This window comes from Hydra viridissima, unplaced genomic scaffold (assembly GCF_058129835.1).
Source record: "Hydra viridissima isolate aposymbiotic clone 2 unplaced genomic scaffold, HvirCarnegie_v1 scaffold_31, whole genome shotgun sequence".
Lineage (NCBI taxonomy): Eukaryota > Metazoa > Cnidaria > Hydrozoa > Anthoathecata > Hydridae > Hydra > Hydra viridissima.
In genome coordinates this window covers 1-20,484 of record NW_028324326.1, presented here as the reverse complement: position 1 = coordinate 20,484, position 20,484 = coordinate 1, and the positions used below count along the sequence as shown (strand labels likewise).

The following is a 20,484-nucleotide window of genomic DNA, read 5'->3' as shown; positions in this document are numbered from 1 at the left end:
TACTAAGATTAGTAGAGTTAGTACTAAGAGTTGCATCTGGCCGCCGTAATTTTCTTCGATGATGTCTTGAAAATTTCGTGACGTCGTTTTCAAACCTCTAGGGTCGATTTTAACCTTCGACCTTAAAGTCGATTTTAGCCTTCGGTGTGGCTCTGTACAACTTTTGCGGTGAAAAAGCTTGCGCGGAGTCTACAGTTGTATTTAGCCGACAGACGCTGGCAACGCAGAAACAGAATGACTCTTGGGCGGCGCAAACCGAGCGTTCAGCAAATTTCTAGCATTTTACGTCAAAGCGGACAATCTGCACGACAAATAAAGCTAACTTTCTCGTTGCAACAGTTAGTCACTGGATCGTTGGACGAGTGTGTACAGCTGTTTTGCGTCGAAAGCCGACCGGTGGTCGGATGCGACTCTTCTTTTCATTCGAAAATCAGAACCTGGCCATCAGTCGTGTATCACCATCGAATGCTTAATGTAGTGATTTCTCGAAACGACAAAAGCTTGTAAAACAAACAGCTTCGCTGTACTGTTGCCTAATATGTTAACGGATGGCCAGGAACAACCTTGGTCTGTAATGAATGAGTTCGTTTTTCCATTCGAGGCACTAATTACTGCAGTTTTAAAAGTCACCTAAAAGCTCATCTCTCCATTCAAGAAAAACAAGCATCAGAGTTTCGGAAAGTTTGCATGCACGACACCACCATCGATGATACTTAAACAAACAGAAAATGAATTGCAAACAGAACCACTGAATTGCAAAACATAACAACGGACAGCTTGTAAAATGCATGGTGATGAGCTTCTTCAATCCAATCAAGGAACCAAGCATCACAGTTTCGGCAATGGTGCATGTGCAAATCAGCAAACTGTGATACTTAATCAAACAACTTCACTGTTTTGCTTAGTTTAAGAACGGATGGCTAAGAACAACCTCGTTAGTGAGTATGAAGTCATCTCTTCATTCCAGGAATTAATAATAATCAGAGTTTTAGAAGTCTCTTACGTGCGATACTACTATCAACGGTACTTAATCAAACAGCCTCTCAGAATGGCCTAGTTTGAGAACGGAAGGCTAGGAACAACCTTAGTAGTGAGTCATCAGTTCAACTTTTCATTCAAGGAATTAAGCATCTAAAATCTGAAAAATAAAAAGAAGAGCTCTTTGTTAGAAGTTCTTATTTTTATTTTTCCTCAACTTCTATTTCTTTTCTTTTTTTACTTTTTTTTTTTTAATGATAGTTTTTCTTTTTTTTTATCTATTTTGTTCGTTTAAATTAATACAACAGGCGTTTTAGGTCGTTTCTGTAACATTATTTAACACTTTAAATTGTAATAAATATTTGAACAGAAGAAAATCCCTTTCGTAACGTTAAAATGTCATAAGAACATTTCATCTTTACCAAATACGCTTGTAAAAATAGTTTCACTTTTAAAGTTTGTTGTATATGTCTTTTAATTTAGTGAATCGCAATTTGGATTTTCTTAGGCGCAGCGCACATCTACTTTAGTTGCTTTTTCTTAAAGAAAGGTCACCAGAGTTTTCTTACACAGCCCCTGCAGCATAATCTTTAACAAAATACTCTTTTGAAAAGTTTTACATTGAAATAAACAAAAGCCATTTGCGTAAGTAGAGATAACTTAGAGAATAAAAAGTGCATAAACGCCTCGCTACTTTGATGAAGAAGAAACGGATGACTAAATGCAACTTTTTAATTTCGTGTGCTATCTCTTTCGATTAAGGTACTTTTTGAATATTTTTTCAAAGAAATGTTAGCGTAGTTTTCCTTTTTTAAATTTAAATCATGTTTAAAGGTAGTTTTTGAATGTTTTTTCAAAGAAATGTTAGCGTAGTTTTCATCTATTAAATTTAAATCATGTTTAAAGGTAGTTTTTGAATGTTTTTTCAAAGAAATGTTAGCGTAGTTTTCATCTATTAAATCTAAATCATGTTTAAAGGTAGTTTTCGAATATTTTTTCAAAGAATTGTTAGCGTAGTTTTCCTCTTTTAGATCTAGCTTATGTTTAAGGTAGTTTTTGAGTATTTTTTCAAAGAAAAGTTAGCGTAGTTTTCCTCTTTTAGATCTAGCTTATGTTTAAGGTAGTTTTTGAGTATTTTTTCAAAGAAAAGTTAGCGTAGTTTTCCTCTTTTAGATCTAGCTTATGTTTAAGGTAGTTTTTAAATATTTTTTTAAAGAAAAGTTAGCATAGTTTTCCTCTTTTGGATATAGCTTATGTTTAAGGTAGTTTTTAAATATTTTTTTTAAAGAAAAGTTAGCGTAGTTTTCCTCCTTTAGATCTAGCTTATAATTCAGGTAGTTTTTGAATATTTTTTCAAATAAAAATTAGCAAAGTATAGTTTATTTAGCATGACATCACAAAATACTAAACTCAAAAAGGCAAGATAAAGTATAAGATAAACGTAAAATAAGATATAGATGAAACAAATGTTAGGCTGCATAAAATCAAAAACTGCATTGCCTATCATAAACACAAATGTCTAGTGAGAGCTTTTAAAGGTCGTTCTTTTCGTCTTTTAATTTGGTGAATCGCGATTTGAATTTTCTAAGGCGCACATGTCTTTCAGTTGCTTTTTTCTTAAGGAAAGGTCGCCAGAGTTTTTTTACGCAGCTCCTGCAGCATAATCTTTAACAAAATACTCTTTTGTATATCATTACATAGAAATAAACAAAAACCATATGCGTAAACAGAGATAAATTAGAACGCAAAAGTGCATAAAAAGCCTCGCTACTTTGCTATAGAAGAAGTGGATGACTAGATACAACTTTGTAAATTCGTGCACTACCTCAATGGATTAAGGTATTTTTCGAAAGTTTTTTAAAAGCATAAATAGCGTAGTCTTCCTCTTTTAAATCTAGCTTATGTCTAAGGCAGTTTTTGAATAGATTTTCAAAGAAAGGTTAGCGTACTTTTCCACTTTTAAGTTTAGCTTATGTAGCTTGACAAAACAACACACAAAAAGACAAGATAAAGTATCAGATAAACGTAAAATAAAATATAAATGAAACTAAAGTTAGGCTGCATAAAAAACAAACAACTTAATAATCTACTAGACATGTTTAAGTTGAATTAAGTAAAGTCCTTTGCGCAAATTTGGGTAAATAAGAGAGTAAAAATCCATAAAAAGAAGAAGTGGATGAGTAGATACAATTTTTTAAATTTGTGTGCTATCTCTATTGAATAAGGTAGTTTTCGAGAGTTTTTTCAAAGCAAAATTAGCGTAGTGTTCCTCTTTTAAATCTAGATTATCTCAAAAATAGATTTCGAATAGTTTTTCAAAGAAAGGTTAGCGCAGCTTTCCTCTTTTAACATTAGCTTATGTAGCTTGACATCACAGAACACAAAAAGATAAAATAAAATATAAGACAAACGTAAAATGAAAAATAGATGTAGCTAAAGTTAGGCAGCATAAAAAACCAACAACATAATAATCTACTAGGCATGTTTAAATTGAATTAAATAAAATCCTTTGCGCAAAAATAGGTATGTTAGAGAGTAAAAGCGCATAGAAAGCCTCGCTACTTTGCTGTGAAAGAAGTGGATGACTAGATACAACTTTTTAAAATCCTGTGCTATCTCTATCGATTAAGGTAGTTTTCGAAAGATTTTTCAAAGCAAAAATAGCGTAGTCTTTCTCTTTTAAATCTAGATTATGTCTAAGGTAGTTTTTGAACAGCTTTTCAAAGAAAGGTTAGCGTAGCTTTCCTCTTTTAAGTTTAGCTTATGTAGCTTGACATCACAAAACACAAAATTCAAAAAGACAAAATAAAATATAAGATAAACGTAAAATAAAATATAGATGAAGCTAAAGTTAGACTGCATAAAAAAACAACAACGTAATAACCTACTAGAATCTAATAAAACCCTATGCACAAATGTAGGTATGTTAGAGAGTAAAAGTGCATAAAAAGCCTCGCTACTTTGTTTAAGGTAGTTTTTGAATAGTTTTTCAAAGAAAGCTTAGCGTAGTTTTCCTCTTTAAAGTTTGGCTTATGTAGCTTGACATCACAAAACACAAAACACTAAAAGGAAAGGTAATATAAAAGTTAATCGTAAAATAAAATGTAGGTGAAATAAATGTTAGGCTGCATAAAAGAAAAAAAAAATCGTAACATAATAATCTTCTATATATGTTTGGATTGAATTAAATGAATTCCTTTGCGTAAATATAAGCAAACTAGTGAGAAAAAGTGCATAAAGAGCCTCGCTACTTTGCTGCAGAAGTAGTGGATGACTATATGCAATTTTTTAAAATCGTGTGCTATCTCTATCGATTAAGGTAGTTTTCGAAAGTTTTTTCAAAGTAAAAATAGTGTAGTTTTCCTCTTTTAAATCTAGCTTTTGTCTAGGGTAGTTTATGAATAGATTTTCAAAGAAAGGTTAGCGTAGCATTCCACTTTTAAGTTTAGCTTAAGTTGCTTGGCATCACAAAACTCAAAACTCAAAAAGAAAAGATAAAATATATGATAAACCTAAAACATAATATAGATGAAACTAAAGTTAGGCTGCATAAAAAACCAACAACATAATAATCTACTAGGCATGTTTAAATTGAATTAAATAAAATCCTTTGCTCAAATGTAGGTATGTTAGAGAGTAAAAGTGCATGAAAAGCCTCGCTACTTTGTTAAAGGTAGTTTTTGAATAGTTTTTCAAAGCAAGTTTAGCGTAGTTTTCCTCTTTTATGTTTAGACTATGTAGCTTGACATCACAGAACACAAAGCTCAAAAAGGCAAGATAAAATATAAGTTAATCGTAAAATATAGATGTAACAAAGTTTAGACTGCATAAAAAACCAACAACATAATAATCTACTAGGCATGTTTAAGTTGAATTAAATAATGTCCTTTGCGCAAATATAGGAAAGTTAGAGTAAAAATCCATAAAAAGCCTCGATACTTTGCTGAAGAAGAAGATGACTATATGCAACTTTTTAAAATTGTGAGCTATCTATATCGATTTAGGTCCTTTTTGAGTACTTTTTCAAAGAAAAGTTAGCGCAGTTTTCCCCTTTTAAGATTAGATTATGAAGCTTGACATAACAAAACACAAAACTAACAAAGGCAAGATAAAATATAAGGTAAACGCAATATAATGTATAGATGAAACTAAAGTTAGGCTGCATAAAACAAAAGGGTAACAATACTCTTCTATGTATGTTTACATTGAGTTAAATAAAATCCTTTGCGCAAATATAGGTATGTTAGAGAATAAAAGTGCATAAAAAGCCTCAGTACTTTGCTGTAGAAGAAGTGGATGAGTAGATACAATTTTTTAAATTTGTGTGCTATCTCTATCGAATAAGTTAGTTTTCGAGAGTTTTTTCAAAGCAAAATTAGCGTAGTGTTCCTCTTTTAAATCTAGATTATCTCAAAAATAGATTTCGAATAGTTTTTCAAAGAAAGGTTAGCGCAGCTTTCCTCTTTTAACATTAGCTTATGTAGCTTGACATCACAGAACACAAAAAGATAAAATAAAATATAAGACAAACGTAAAATGAAAAATAGATGTAGCTAAAGTTAGGCTGCATAAAAAACCAACAACATAATAATCTACTAGGCATGTTTAAATTGAATTAAATAAAATCCTTTGCGCAAAAATAGGTATGTTAGAGAGTAAAAGCGCATAAAAAGCCTCGCTACTTTGTTAAAGGTAGTTTTTGAATAGTTTTTCAAAGACAGGTTAGCGTAAATTTCCTCTTTAAAGTTTAGCTTATGTAGCTTGACATCACAAAATATAAAACTCAAAAAGACAAGATAAAATATAAGATAAACGCAAAATAAAATATAGATGAAACTAAAGTTAGGCTGCATACAAAACCAACAACATAATATTCTACTAGTTATGTTTAAATTGAATTAAATAAAATCCTTTACGCAAATATAGGTAAGTTAGAGAGTAAAAGTGCATAAAAAGCTTTACTTTGCTGAAGAAGAAGATGAATAGATGCAACTTTTTAAATTCGTGAGCTATCTCTATCGGTGTAAGGTAGTTTTTGAACAATTTTTCAAAGAAAAGTTAGCCTAGTTTTCTTCTTTTAAGTTTAAATTATGTAGCTTGACATCACAAAATACAAAACTCAAAAAGACAAGATAAAATATAAGATAAACGCAAAATAAAATATAGATGAAACTAAAGTTAGGCTGCATACAAAACCAACAACATAATATTCTACTAGAAAAAGTTAGCCTAGTTTCCTTCTTTTAAGTTTAGATTATGTAGCTTGACATCACAAAACACAAAAAGGCAAGATAAAATACAAGGTAAACGTAAAATAAAATAGAAGTCAAACAAAAGTTAGGTTGCATAAATACAAAAACTGCATTGCCAAAAATAGAATTTGTTGTCTAGAAAGACCTTTTAAACTTTGTTTCTTTCGTTTTTGACTTAGTGAATCGCGATCTGGTTTTTCTTAGGCGCGCTTGTTTCTTAGTTGTTTTTTTTGTAAAGAAACTTTATTCAGACGTTTTTTTTTACGCAACTCCTTTAACATTATTTTTAACAAAGTATTCTTTTATACGTGTTTACATTGAAATAAAACCCTTTGCGTAAATAGAGATAAATTAGAGAGCAAAAGTACATAAAAAGCCTCGCTACTTTGCAGAAGAAGAATTGGATGGCAAGATTCGTGTGCTTTCTCTTTCGTTTAAGGTACTTCTTGAATATTTTTTCAAAGAAAAGTTAGCGTAGTTTTCCCCTTTTAAGTTTAGCTTACGCAGCTTGACATCACAAAACGCAAAAACCAATAAGGCATGATAAAATACAAGATAAACGTAAAATAAAATAGAAGTGAAACAAAAGTTAGACTGCATAAAAACAAAAAAAAAAAAAAAAAACATAATATACTTCTATGTATGTTTACATTGATCTAAACAAAATCCTTTGTGTAAAGATATGAAAAAATAGAGAGTAAGAGTTCATAAAAAAGCCTCGCTATTTTGCTGAAGAAGAAATGGATGTCTAGATCTTTTAAAATAAGGAACTTTTTGATTTCTTTTTCCGAAAAATGTTTGGAGCAGTTTTCCTTTTTTAAATTTCACTTATGCAGTTTAACATCACAGGAAATATTATTTTGCTTTTTAACAAACTCTTAAAAACATCAGAAGTAATTCTAAATGCAACTCTATTAAAAGTTTTCACAGAATAACAAAACGACTTCTTTTTTTTTTTTTTAAAGATAAAAAAAAGTTTGAACTATCTTTTAAATAAGAAATGTGAGAACAGTTTAACAGAACTTCTTGTTTATTATGTCTTTAGCGAAACAGATAAAAATATTTGCAAAAGCATAGATAAAACAAACTACACAAAAGGCCCATCTTTATTGCCAAACTGAACAAACTTATCTAAACTACATAAATGGTTTCACGATATTGCCATATTGAACAAACTTTTCTAAACTACCCTCTTTTTGAATTTTTAGCTTCATGTTTTTAATTTTGTCTTTAATATGGCTTTGGTAGGAGTACTTTTGCAAGACATGAATGAGCTTGTCACTGCTATGATTTGCCAAGATGCCAAGGTAATCTTTGTACGAGCAACTTGAGCTTACATCTGTAAACACGTCTTGCAAGATGTATGCCAACACCAAAGCTGCACATCGTGGAAAACTTCTGGTGTTGAACCATTCGTTGTGGCCAGGGCAAGCATTCAGCTCTTCAACTATTTCATCTAAAATTTTACAAACTCAAGTCATAACACAAAGTGATTAAATCAAATATTCATTTGGTTCTGAAGTAAGACAAGATTTATTCTGTTTTTTTATTTATTTTTTTTTTGTTGACCTTATTGTTTGCACTGATAGCAATAACTGGTTTTTGAAAGATTACCTAAATGGCATTGGCTAACTTCTGCTTTGTTTTCCTTTGTTCTTGGCTGAGTTGATCCTGAAATAAAATAAAACCATGTTCATTTTTCTAATTCATAAAAACCATCAACAGTTTCTAAGTGTTAGAGATGATAACAAGCTGTGCATGATTTCTAACGGTGATGTTTCTAACTTCATCATTAGAAATCGGGTAGACACAACTTTCTAAAAGTGCACTTAGCAATGATGGCTAGTTTTTGTTAACAGTTAACCATCTGAAATTGTGCAAGAAGAGGTTTGTGTTTATATATCTTTGTATAAATTAGGTTTTACATTACCGATGAGTTCTTGAGTGAAAGATGGCATTTCCAACTTGATTTTTTTTCTTCTTGGATCTTTTACTTCTAAAACATAATCAGTTTTAGTATCATTCACTTGTATAAACATTTAAGCAATCACAGAATTAGTCCTGCAACAAATACATACACACTTCTGTGTTGTTTTTTTGTTTTGTTTTGTTTTTTTTACAGCTCTAACAATAACAATAGGGCAAGGAGTTGATTTGGGCATTTTCATTTTTTGAAAGCGTGTTGAGATTTGCATAAAAATCAAAAATCAAAAATCAAAAAGAATTTACCTCTGGATGTAGAGGCAAGACTTTGGCTAAATAGGCTACCAACAGATTGAACAGCATAAGGTGAGAGCTGCTTTGCAAGAACAGTACCAGCCTGTTGGACAGGAACAGCTGAAACTGGATCAGATGAAAGAAACAAACTGGGTTTGGCCAATGTTTGCTGAAAAGCAACAAGGCTAGGAGTCAGAGGAACAGAAAAGACCTCTTTTGAAGGACAGAAAGCGACTTGCTGAGAAGGAGAAGCAGAAACAGGTTTGGCAACCACTTGCTCATTAAAGTAAACTGGAGAAAGTTTTGCATGGTGTTCAATAAAATCCGGTTCATCAGGAAATAATGTTAATGCAAGAGGAGAACAAGCTGTGCCAACAGGAACAGCTAGAGTCTGATCTACATCCATACAAACAGCTTGTTCGTTAGGAACTAGTTGTGCAAGAGCAGGGGATAGTTCAAGAACTGGACCAGCGATTGTTTGTTCAGATGGAACAGACGAAACAGGAGTTGAGGTAGGTTCACACAAGAAATCTACGGCATGGTCGTTGCTATCCTCTAAAGGAACATTGTTTTCTACAGCTGGAGAAAACGGAACCACTGTGGTACAGCTGAAAGTAGCAGCACATTCTTCAGAGTCAGAACCGGAGTCTAAATCTTCCTCAAAGATGTCCTCAACCTCATGAAAACCGTACTCCTCTGCATTAGTTTGGAGCCAGTCCATCACATCCTTCTCCTTCTTTGGTGGTCTCTCAGACTTTTCAACAGTCAAAGACTCTATGACTCCGAAGGACTGTCCGATGCCCAGGGCAAAGCGCAACTCCTCTGCAGCGTTCCACTGGGACACATAAAAGCTATCCATTGTGTTCCTGCTGTGCTTCATGTAGAGTGTAGCAAACCGCTCGCGATCTTCTTTGCTGTTGTTGGCAAAGTAAGTGGCTATCGAACCGCGAATGCAAGTGGGAGTAAGACGCTTCATGGGAATGTTTACTTGGCTTTTTCTGAAGCAGGACGTCAGGCAAGAGGAGATAGCAGAGGAACCCATCTGGTAAACAGGCACTCTAGTTGCACCGAGTGTCACACATTCGTCTTTGTTGGGTCTCATCGATGGAAAAAGGGGCCTGTAGCAGTCGCTCAACTCCAAAACAGTCTTGGTGTCTGCAGCCATGTAGTGAGAGTCGTTGACAAGAAGGTCTCTGTATCTCAGCAAATAAATATCGATCAACACTTTCAAGTCGTTCGGCACTAGAATGTTTTTGGCTCCGTACTTGTATGCTGTTTTGTAGCGCTCTTGCACAATGCAATATCCACACTCACTCTTCTCAGCAGCCATGTAGTCTCTAATGTTTAAAAGAGCAATGTTAGATTTTCTTAAACTGTTAATTACAGTGACAGAGAGCAGAAGATGGTTTCGTAGAGACACAGCATTGTCTCTAGTCGGTGTAAGAGACGGCTTTCTAATCGATTCCACTAACTGTCTTACGTATGCAGACTTGCCATATTCGTTCAGCAAACTGACATTGATGATGTTGATGCATTTTTTGCTTTTCACAAGGCTCCTCCTCAAAGAACGAAAGGGCCTCAGCACTTTTTGTAACTCCTCCACCTTGCAGCGCAAACGTCGGATGGCCTCATGAGAAAGTCCGAAATAGACATTCCTGGCTTCACTGAAACGAAACAGGAGACAAAGGTAGACAAGGCGGTTGTACAACGTGTGACAAGACATGGCTTTTGTTTGGTCAAGTTCACTCAGCTTGGAATTGAGCTGAATGTTTTTAAAGTGCATGGAAAAGTATCTATCCTCCAAAACGTTGGAATTGGTGAGAGCGTTCGGGTGCAGCGTCAGCGTGCTGTCACAACATGTCAATATTTCAACAACTGCATTTTTGTAGATCTTTGCTTGTGACAAAGTGTTGTTGTTGGCTACCACAAGCCACTTTTCAAAATCTCTGAAGAGCTCATCTGCTGACTGGTAATAAAAGTGAAAAGCATCTTTGTCCAGCTGAAACAAGAGTCTCTTATCTTCTGTCAAGACGGAGGAGTTGGAAACCAAGTGCTTTAAGGAATTAAAATCAGAGTCTAGGACGGATTCGGTGTTCAGCTCTTTGTTTTCTACAGAGGTGCAGTGGTTTGCAGAAGGAGCCTCGGACGAACCAGCAACTGATGAGGGCAAGCTTAAAAGAGGATCAGAGGAAAGAACCGGAGAAGAAAAAGAGGAGGAAGGCCCAGGAGCAGAGGATGCAGAGCCTGATGCAGACGCTTGTTCAGCTACTGGCTTAATACCAAAGAAGGCAGGTCGAATAAATTGAGGGACATAGAGCTTGTCGTTGTCGTATCGCTTTGCCTCTGCAATCTTTTGTTTGATCGTCTTGGAATCGTAGAAATGAGTCTCTTTCAAGTGTATGTCCAGTCGGTCGTAATACTTCCAACATTGCAAACAGGGGTAAGGTTTTGGACAGCCGGACTTGCGTTCGAGACGAGCATGCTGAAACTTCCTGACCATTGCAGAGTAAAAGATGGAAGCTTCATCCAAAGTCCAAGAATGATCTTTTTTAGTCAAGTGTCTTTTAATGCTTGTGGAGGAATGTTTGCACAAAGGCATCGGACAGCTAACAGCGTACCTCTTCTTGGTACCATAGAAAGGTACAACCCTGTTTACGGAGCCACACGCTGCAACTAATGCGGCCCTGACTTTGTTTTTGAGCTTTAAGTCTCTCTGTTCTTGTGACTGCCTTCTTTTCTTTTTTTTCGCTTTAGAGTTCGGAGAAGGGGCAACAACAGTGTTGTTTTCTTGTGAAGAAGACATGTTCAGGTGTTTGTTTGCAACGGTTTATGCTAAAAAAAAGAAGACAGTTAGTGAGAGTGTTTTTCTTCTGCCTGCATCCTGGAATCCTGGAATGTTTACAACTGCAGGGAAGAGCTGTGTTTTTTCGAATCCTCTGCAAAAGAGAAAAAAGAAAGAAAAGAGAGCAACAAGAAGAAACAAAGTTTCCACTAGCAAATGAAAAAGAATGAGAGCAACTAGCATTACATGCATGGTGGCAGCAGTGATTGCTATTATGAGAAGGAGAATGAGAAAAAAAAAAAAAAAAAAGAAACAAATAAATAAAGAGATGGAGTTTGAGAGGATCTCGCAACCATATGACTCAAAGAAAGAAACTGTGTTGAAAAAAGGCAAGAGAGGGCAAATAGAACTTGCTAACAAGGACAAATGACAGACATAACTACAACAGTAACAACTCTCATTGCAAGCATAATAACAACAGCATCAGCATCACTGACTCAGAGAGTGTTGACATAACAAAAAAGAAAACAAAAGTACAAGCCAAGTGGGGGGAACATTAACAAACACTCATTGCAACTATAACAACAACAACAACAACAGCAACAGCATCACTGACTCAGAGGGTATTGATAAAAAAAAACAAGCAAAACAAAAACAAACAAAAAAACAAATAAAAAAACAAAACAAGCAAATTGGGTGAACAGTAACAACTCTCATTGCAAGCATAATAACAACAACAGCATCAGCATCAGCATCACTGACTCAGAGAGTGTTGACAAAATAAAATAGACAATAAGCAAGCAAAGTGGGTGAACAGTAACAACTCTCACTGCAAGCATAATAACAACAACAGCATCAGCATCAGCATCACTGACTCAGAGAGTGTTGATAAAATAAAACAGATTATAAACAAACAAAGTGGGTGAACAGTAACAGCTCTCATTGAAAGCATAATAACAACAACAGCATCACTAACTCAGAGGATATATAAAAAAACAAACAAACAAACAAACAAAACAAAAACAAAAAAAAAACAAGCAAAGTGGCTGAACAGTAACAGCTATCATTGCAAGTAAAATAACAACAACAGCATCAGCAACATCATCACTGACTCAGAGAGTGGTGATAAAATAAAACAGATTAAAAAACAAGCAAAGTGGCTAAACAGTAACAACTATAAATACAAGTAAAATGACAAAAGCAGCAACAGCATCACTAACTCGCAGGGTGTTGATAAAAAAAAAAGCAACAAACAAATAAAGCAAGCAAAGTGGGTGAACATTAACACTCATTGCAACTATAATAACACCAACAGCAACAGCATCAGTGACTCAAAGGGTGTTGATAAACAAAAACAAAGGCACAAACAAAACAAGCAGAGTGGGTGAACATTAACAACACTTATTGCAAGCATAATAACAACAACAGCATCAGCATCACTGACTCAGAGAGTGTTGATAAAATAAAATAGATTATAAACATGCCAAGTTTGTGAACATTAACAAACACTCATTGCAACTATAACAACGACTACAGCAACAGCATCACTTACTCAGAGAGTGTTGAGAAAAAAACAACAAAAAAACAAAAACAAAACAAAACAGAAAACAGAAGTACAAGCCAAGGGGGGAACATTAACAAACACTCATTGCAACTATAACAACAACAACAGCAACAGCATCACTTACTCAGAGGATATTGATAAAAAAAACAAACAAACAAACAAACAAAACAAGCAAAGTGGCTGAACAGTAACAGCTATCATTGCAAGTAAAATAACAACAACAGCATCAGCAACATCATCACTGACTCAGAGAGTGGTGATAAAATAAAACAGATTAAAAAACAAGCAAAGTGGCTGAACAGTAACAACTATAAATACAAGTAAAATGACAAAAGCAGCAACAGCATCACTAACTCGCAGGGTGTTGATAAAAAAAAAAAGCAACAAACAAACAAAGCAAGCAAAGTGGGTGAACATTAACACTCATTGCAACTATAATAACACCAACAGCAACAGCATCAGTGACTCAAAGGGTGTTGATAAACAAAAACAAAAGCACAAACAAAACAAGCAAAGTGGGTGAACATTAGCAACACTTATTGCAAGCACAATAACAACAACAGCATCAGCATCACTGACTCAGAGAGTGTTGATAAAACAAAATAGATTATAAACAAGCCAAGTTGGTGAACATTAACAAACACTCATTGCAACTGTAATAAGAACAACAGCAACAGCATCACTGACACAAAGGGTGTTGATAAACAAAAACAAAACACAAGCAAAGTGGGTGAACATTAACAACACTCATTGCAACTATAACAACAACAACAGCAACAGCATCACTGGCTCAAAGGGTGTTGATAAAATAAAGAAATAAAAACAAAACAAGCAAAGTGGGTGAACAGTAACAACTCCCATTGCAAGCATAATAACGACAACAGCAACAGCAACACCATCACTGACTCAGAGAGTGTTGATAAAATAAAATAGATTATAAACAAGCCAAGTTGGTGAACATTAACAAACACTCATTGCAACTATAACAACGACTACAGCAACAGCATCACTTACTCAGAGAGTGTTGAGAAAAAAAAAAACAAAAACAAAAAAAAAACAAAACAAAACAGAAAACAAAAGTACAAGCCAAGTGGGGGAACATTAACAAACACTCATTGCAACTGTAACAACAACAACAGCAACAGCATCACTTACTCAGAGAGTGTTTATAAATAAAACAAAAAACAAAAACAAGAAACAAAAATACAAGCCAAGTGGGTGATTACTAACAGCGCTAACAGCAGCAACAACAGTGTCTTTAGAAACAACAAACAAGTACAACAGCAACAACTGCTTTTACAGAGTATAACAATAACAACAACATGGCACTAACAACAACAAAAGGGTTGGAATAAAAACCTGTAGGCAAAAGGAGAGCTGCATTCAGACAAGATCGATTACAAAGAGGCTCTTCTTTAGGACAGAGGAGAAACTGCTTTTGAGGGACAGAGGGACTTTTGTTGTTGTGGTTGTTGTTGTTGTTGTGCAGAAACCAACAAACTTTTATTGAACCGAATATAACCGAATATAACCGAAAGTCTTGTTTGCTTCTGTTTTGTGCCATCAAGAAGGGAAAACAAAACATCACAAAACAAACGAAGCAAACGAAACAAACAAACAAACAAACGAACGAAACAAACAAACAAAAAAAAAAAAATTAAAAAAATTAACAAACAAACAAACAAACAAACAAGCAAACAAACAAAAACAAATAAGAAAAACAGAAAACGCAGTACCGAAACCTCGCCATTTTTATCCTTCCTCAAGCTTTCTCTGGGCGCCAAAGACCGAGAAAGTTGAGCAAACGTGACGTTGAGGGGGGGGAGGGGGGTACTTAAGGACAGCAGACCGACCAATGGCACGCTTAGGAGAGACCCACGTGAATGCTACATTTTCTTTCTATGTACGCTGAATCCGCTCAAAGTCTGGAATTTCCAGCATTCACGTGTCATCACTCCAGCCACCAGATTGGCCCACACTTTGCACACTTTCAAGACTAGAAACTCACTTGTGCTCAATTTGAGCAAAAAAAAAAAAAAACTAAGTCTCGCATGGCGACAACTTTTCCAAAAGCAAACAAAGGCAAACGAAGGCAAACGAAGAAAAAACAAAAACAAATAAACAAAAACAAAACCGAATAGGGAGAGAGAGAGTGAGTCGACTCATTTCTTTCGACTGCCTTAAACGAGAAGTCTAAAACGTTTAAAAGTTGAAAACTAAGTTTTTTAAATGAACTGCACCGAAAAAACTTTACGACAGTTTAGCTGGTTAAAAACGCAGAGGAAAATATTTTATAAAATTTAAGCGTTCTAAAGATGTCCATTTTTGTTTTTGTTTTTTTTATTTTGGTTTGTTTCTGGCTTGTTTCTTTCTTTAAATTCTAGCGATCGAGCATATTTGAACGGTTTCATCAACCTGTCGGCGCACGTGCTCGAGAGCTAGAACTTTGATTGCTTTTGTTGTTGAGAATTGAGAATGTCCGAGCAGGTTTTTTTTATCGATTTCATCGCTTGTGGCGAGGCAAAAATCAAAACGCTTTTTGGACGAAAGAAAAGAGATTAAAAGGAAAAAAGAGAAGGAAAAAAAAAACAAAAAAATAGGTTATGTGTTATGAACATTTATTTTCTCACGCGATGACGTCTAGTTTTGTTAGAGTAATTAAAATATGGTATCAAGTTTGTAATTTCTATCTTATTTTTAGTTACGGATAATTGCCAATTATGTCACGTTTAGTATACACAACGCTGTTTTCTTAATAGCAATATGATACAAACAAGTTATAAAAAAAAAGCGTTCGCTCGATCTTCCTTAGTCAGTTGAACAAAAAGAAATTTTCACAACATATGATTGATTTGGTTGTCCTAGCAAGCTGTTTTAGCAAACGACTAGAGGTTGCAACTGTTGTTCATTGAAAACGAAAAATCTAGCGTCAGCAAGAAATTTTTGAATACATAATGTACACAAAAGTGGCACTTACAAATGAAAATGTAAAAAAAAACTGTTTACCTTGATGCCAGACTCGCAGAGATGTTGTCGCTCGTTGCTATCGACTGCGAACAGCTTTGTTGTTTTTCGAAGTGCCTCTTCATTCTACTTATAGCCGAAGTTTTGGCTTCGAAAAAAAATACGAACGTCGTTAAGCTCAACGAGCTGCTTTAATTGTTGTTCGTGCGAAAACGAAATGCTTAAAACGGATAAAAGTGTTGGCGTAATTACACTTTTCGACCGCGATGCAGTTTGTCAACTCTAGCGTACTTTTTTGGCTCGTGGAGCAAAAGCCTCATGATAATAGCAAAGGCTTAAAATGTCTTAACATGTCAGCAAAGGCTTAATATGCTTAATAAACTGTGGTTAAGCTTTTGCGGTGCAGTTCATTTACAACTTAATTTGCAACTTGCTGGCACAAGCAAACGTTTATGACTTCTCGTTTAAGACAGTTGAGCGAAATCAGTCGACTCACTCATTCTCCCTTTTCTGTTTTGTTTTTGTTTTGTTTTTTTGTTTTTGTTTTTGTTTTTGTTTGTTTTTTTTTTTTTCTTTGTTGTCTTTTGTTTAAAATGTAAAAAACTCGAAAGGAAAGTTGTTGCTTTGTTTGCTTATTGAAAGTTTTCGCCAGTTGCAAGACTTAGTTTTGTTTTTGTTTACTTATTAAAATATCGAGGAAAATATTTGAGGACATCGCATTCTAATGGTGCCTTTATAACAACATCTAACGATTTAACGTTTAATGTTGTGCTCAAAAAAAAAATTCCTTTTATATCTCTCAATGGTCTCCAACGATAAAACTGCCGACCAATCGCAACGATTAAACAGCCAACCAATGGCAGCTCAATGGTCTCCAAACAAGAGACTGCCGACCAATGGCAGCTCAGTGGTTTGAGAAGTGAGATCATTCGATTTCCTTTTATTATCTCCAGTTTGAACTAGTGCTTGGCTTGTGGTGCAGAAACTAAAACTTCCCGTTTTTGTATTTTGTTTTGAATTTCTTTGCTTTGAGCTTTTTAATCGATCGATAGCTTTAGGAGAAAAGAAGAAACCCCTCTGACGAAGTCTTGGCTTTTTTAAAAACGCTCAAATTTTGGCAAACAAATCTCATACGAAACGCTACTTTGATGTCAAGCTTTCGTTACTCCCTACTCCCTTCTAGCGGAGGGCGGCAAAAAGGTGTTGCATCCTAGAGCTAAAAGTGAGGAGGGAAGCAAGTTTTTTTTTCGTTTTGTTTGCTTTTTTATGTTTTTTGTTTTTTTGAGGGGGGAGAGTTAGAGGGTAAGGGGGTTAGGATTAGAGGGGGTTGGGGTTACGGTTTGGAAACCTGGGGACGAGGATATCAAGCAGGAGTTTAGTGTTAAGGTTAAAGGGCCCACGAGGGGCGTCCTTCAATTGTAAAATGCCTTTAGACGCACGTGTCTAGTCGTCTCGTTGCATCGACCTAGAGGAGTTTTCTGATAGATCTTGCGCTTTGGGCTCAGTTAATCGGTCTGTATCCATTGTAAACACGGTGTCTGCCGTTAGAAAATCGTTAACCAGGCGTTTGTGAGCTTTAACAACCATCCCTTTGAGTTTAAAACGAACGTTTCTTCAAAAGCCACTCGAGATGGAGGTACTCACGGAGGTTTGTTACGGTAACAACCCTGTGGTTTGCCATCTTCTTTCTTTCCGCAGCGTCGCAAACGCATCGGCCGGTCTCTTAGGTGACGAAAAAACGTCTGATCTCTCGACTGGAATGCTTAACGTACTAAGATTAGTAGAGTTAGTACTAAGAGTTGCATCTGGCCGCCGTAATTTTCTTCGATGATGTCTTGAAAATTTCGTGACGTCGTTTTCAAACCTCTAGGGTCGATTTTAACCTTCGACCTTAAAGTCGATTTTAGCCTTCGGTGTGGCTCTGTACAACTTTTGCGGTGAAAAAGCTTGCGCGGAGTCTACAGTTGTATTTAGCCGACAGACGCTGGCAACGCAGAAACAGAATGACTCTTGGGCGGCGCAAACCGAGCGTTCAGCAAATTTCTAGCATTTTACGTCAAAGCGGACAATCTGCACGACAAATAAAGCTAACTTTCTCGTTGCAACAGTTAGTCACTGGATCGTTGGACGAGTGTGTACAGCTGTTTTGCGTCGAAAGCCGACCGGTGGTCGGATGCGACTCTTCTTTTCATTCGAAAATCAGAACCTGGCCATCAGTCGTGTATCAAATCGAATGCTTAATGTAGTGATTTCTCGAAACGACAAAAGCTTGTAAACAAACAGCTTCGCTGTACTGTTGCCTAATATGTTAACGGATGGCCAGGAACAACCTTGGTCTGTAATGAATGAGTTCGTTTTTCCATTCGAGGCACTAATTACTGCAGTTTTAAAAGTCACCTAAAGTATAAGCTCATCTCTCCATTCAAGAAAAACAAGCATCAGAGTTTCGGAAAGTTTGCATGCACGACACCACCATCGGATGATACTTAAACAAACAGAAAATGAATTGCAAAACAGAACCACTGAATTGCAAAACATAACAACGGACAGCTTGTAAAATGCATGGTGATGAGCTTCTTCAATCCAATCAAGGAACCAAGCATCACAGTTTCGGCAATGGTGCATGTGCAAATCAGCAAACTGTGATACTTAATCAAACAACTTCACTGTTTTGCTTAGTTTAAGAACGGATGGCTAAGAACAACCTCGTTAGTGAGTATGAAGTCATCTCTTCATTCCAGGAATTAATAATAATCAGAGTTTTAGAAGTCTCTTACGTGCGATACTACTATCAACGGTACTTAATCAAACAGCCTCTCAGAATGGCCTAGTTTGAGAACGGAAGGCTAGGAACAACCTTAGTAGTGAGTCATCAGTTCAACTTTTCATTCAAGGAATTAAGCATCTAAAATCTGAAAAATAAAAAGAAGAGCTCTTTGTTAGAAGTTCTTATTTTTATTTTTCCTCAACTTCTATTTCTTTTCTTTTTTTACTTTTTTTTTTTTAATGATAGTTTTTCTTTTTTTTTATCTATTTTGTTCGTTTAAATTAATACAACAGGCGTTTTAGGTCGTTTCTGTAACATTATTTAACACTTTAAATTGTAATAAATATTTGAACAGAAGAAAATCCCTTTCGTAACGTTAAAATGTCATAAGAACATTTCATCTTTACCAAATACGCTTGTAAAAATAGTTTCACTTTTAAAGTTTGTTGTATATGTCTTTTAATTTAGTGAATCGCAATTTGGATTTTCTTAGGCGCACATCTACTTTAGTTGCTTTTTCTTAAAGAAAGGTCACCAGAGTTTTCTTACACAGCCCCTGCAGCATAATCTTTAACAAAATACTCTTTTGAAAAGTTTTACATTGAAATAAACAAAAGCCATTTGCGTAAGTAGAGATAACTTAGAGAATAAAAAGTGCATAAACGCCTCGCTACTTTGATGAAGAAGAAACGGATGACTAAATGCAACTTTTTAATTTCGTGTGCTATCTCTTTCGATTAAGGTACTTTTTGAATATTTTTTCAAAGAAATGTTAGCGTAGTTTTCCTTTTTTAAATTTAAATCATGTTTAAAGGTAGTTTTTGAATGTTTTTTCAAAGAAATGTTAGCGTAGTTTTCATCTATTAAATTTAAATCATGTTTAAAGGTAGTTTTTGAATGTTTTTTCAAAGAAATGTTAGCGTAGTTTTCATCTATTAAATCTAAATCATGTTTAAAGGTAGTTTTCGAATATTTTTTCAAAGAATTGTTAGCGTAGTTTTCCTCTTTTAGATCTAGCTTATGTTTAAGGTAGTTTTTGAGTATTTTTTCAAAGAAAAGTTAGCGTAGTTTTCCTCTTTTAGATCTAGCTTATGTTTAAGGTAGTTTTTGAGTATTTTTTCAAAGAAAAGTTAGCGTAGTTTTCCTCTTTTAGATCTAGCTTATGTTTAAGGTAGTTTTTAAATATTTTTTTAAAGAAAAGTTAGCATAGTTTTCCTCTTTTGGATATAGCTTATGTTTAAGGTAGTTTTTAAATATTTTTTTTAAAGAAAAGTTAGCGTAGTTTTCCTCCTTTAGATCTAGCTTATAATTCAGGTAGTTTTTGAATATTTTTTCAAATAAAAATTAGCAAAGTATAGTTTATTTAGCATGACATCACAAAATACTAAACTCAAAAAGGCAAGATAAAGTATAAGATAAACGTAAAATAAGATATAGATGAAACAAATGTTAGGCTGCATAAAATCAAAAACTGCATTGCCTATCATAAACACAAATGTCTAGTGAGAGCTTTTAAAGGTCGTTCTTTTCGTCTTTTAATTTGGTGAATCGCGATTTGAATTTTCTAAGGCGCACATGTCTTTCAGTTGCTTTTTTCTTAAGGAAAGGTCGCCAGAGTTTTTTTACGCAGCTCCTGCAGCATAATCTTTAACAAAATACTCTTTTGTATATCATTACATAGAAATAAACAAAAACCATATGCGTAAACAGAGATAAATTAGAACGCAAAAGTGCATAAAAAGCCTCGCTACTTTGCTATAGAAGAAGTGGATGACTAGATACAACTTTGTAAATTCGTGCACTACCTCAATGGATTAAGGTATTTTTCGAAAGTTTTTTAAAAGCATAAATAGCGTAGTCTTCCTCTTTTAAATCTAGCTTATGTCTAAGGCAGTTTTTGAATAGATTTTCAAAGAAAGGTTAGCGTACTTTTCCACTTTTAAGTTTAGCTTATCTCTCT

General features: G+C 34.8%; 1 protein-coding gene and 1 long non-coding RNA gene across 3 annotated transcripts; one reads left to right on the top strand and one right to left on the bottom strand.

Moving 5' to 3' along the window:
- The first annotated feature begins 6,572 nt into the window (after window positions 1-6,572).
- LOC149876101 (uncharacterized) lies at window positions 6,573-10,640 on the top strand. Its single transcript, XR_016448916.1, has 2 exons — window positions 6,573-6,669; window positions 7,479-10,640. It is a non-coding gene; the product is annotated as an uncharacterized LOC149876101 (long non-coding RNA).
- LOC149876100 (uncharacterized) lies at window positions 7,321-14,601 on the bottom strand. 2 transcript variants are annotated; one of them, XM_090075693.1, is made up of 5 exons: window positions 14,530-14,601; window positions 8,460-11,279; window positions 8,161-8,226; window positions 7,845-7,901; window positions 7,321-7,686 (listed from the first exon to the last, which is right to left on the bottom strand). In XM_090075693.1, exons 2-5 carry the CDS (start codon window positions 11,248-11,250, stop codon window positions 7,367-7,369), a joined length of 3,234 nt encoding a protein of 1,077 aa, XP_089931819.1. In that variant the 5' UTR covers window positions 11,251-11,279; window positions 14,530-14,601; the 3' UTR covers window positions 7,321-7,366. The 2 variants fall into 2 exon arrangements, with proteins under 2 accessions (XP_089931819.1, XP_089931820.1); XM_090075694.1 differs by having other exon boundaries at window positions 14,536-14,601.
- Window positions 14,602-20,484: the final 5,883 nt, after the last annotated feature.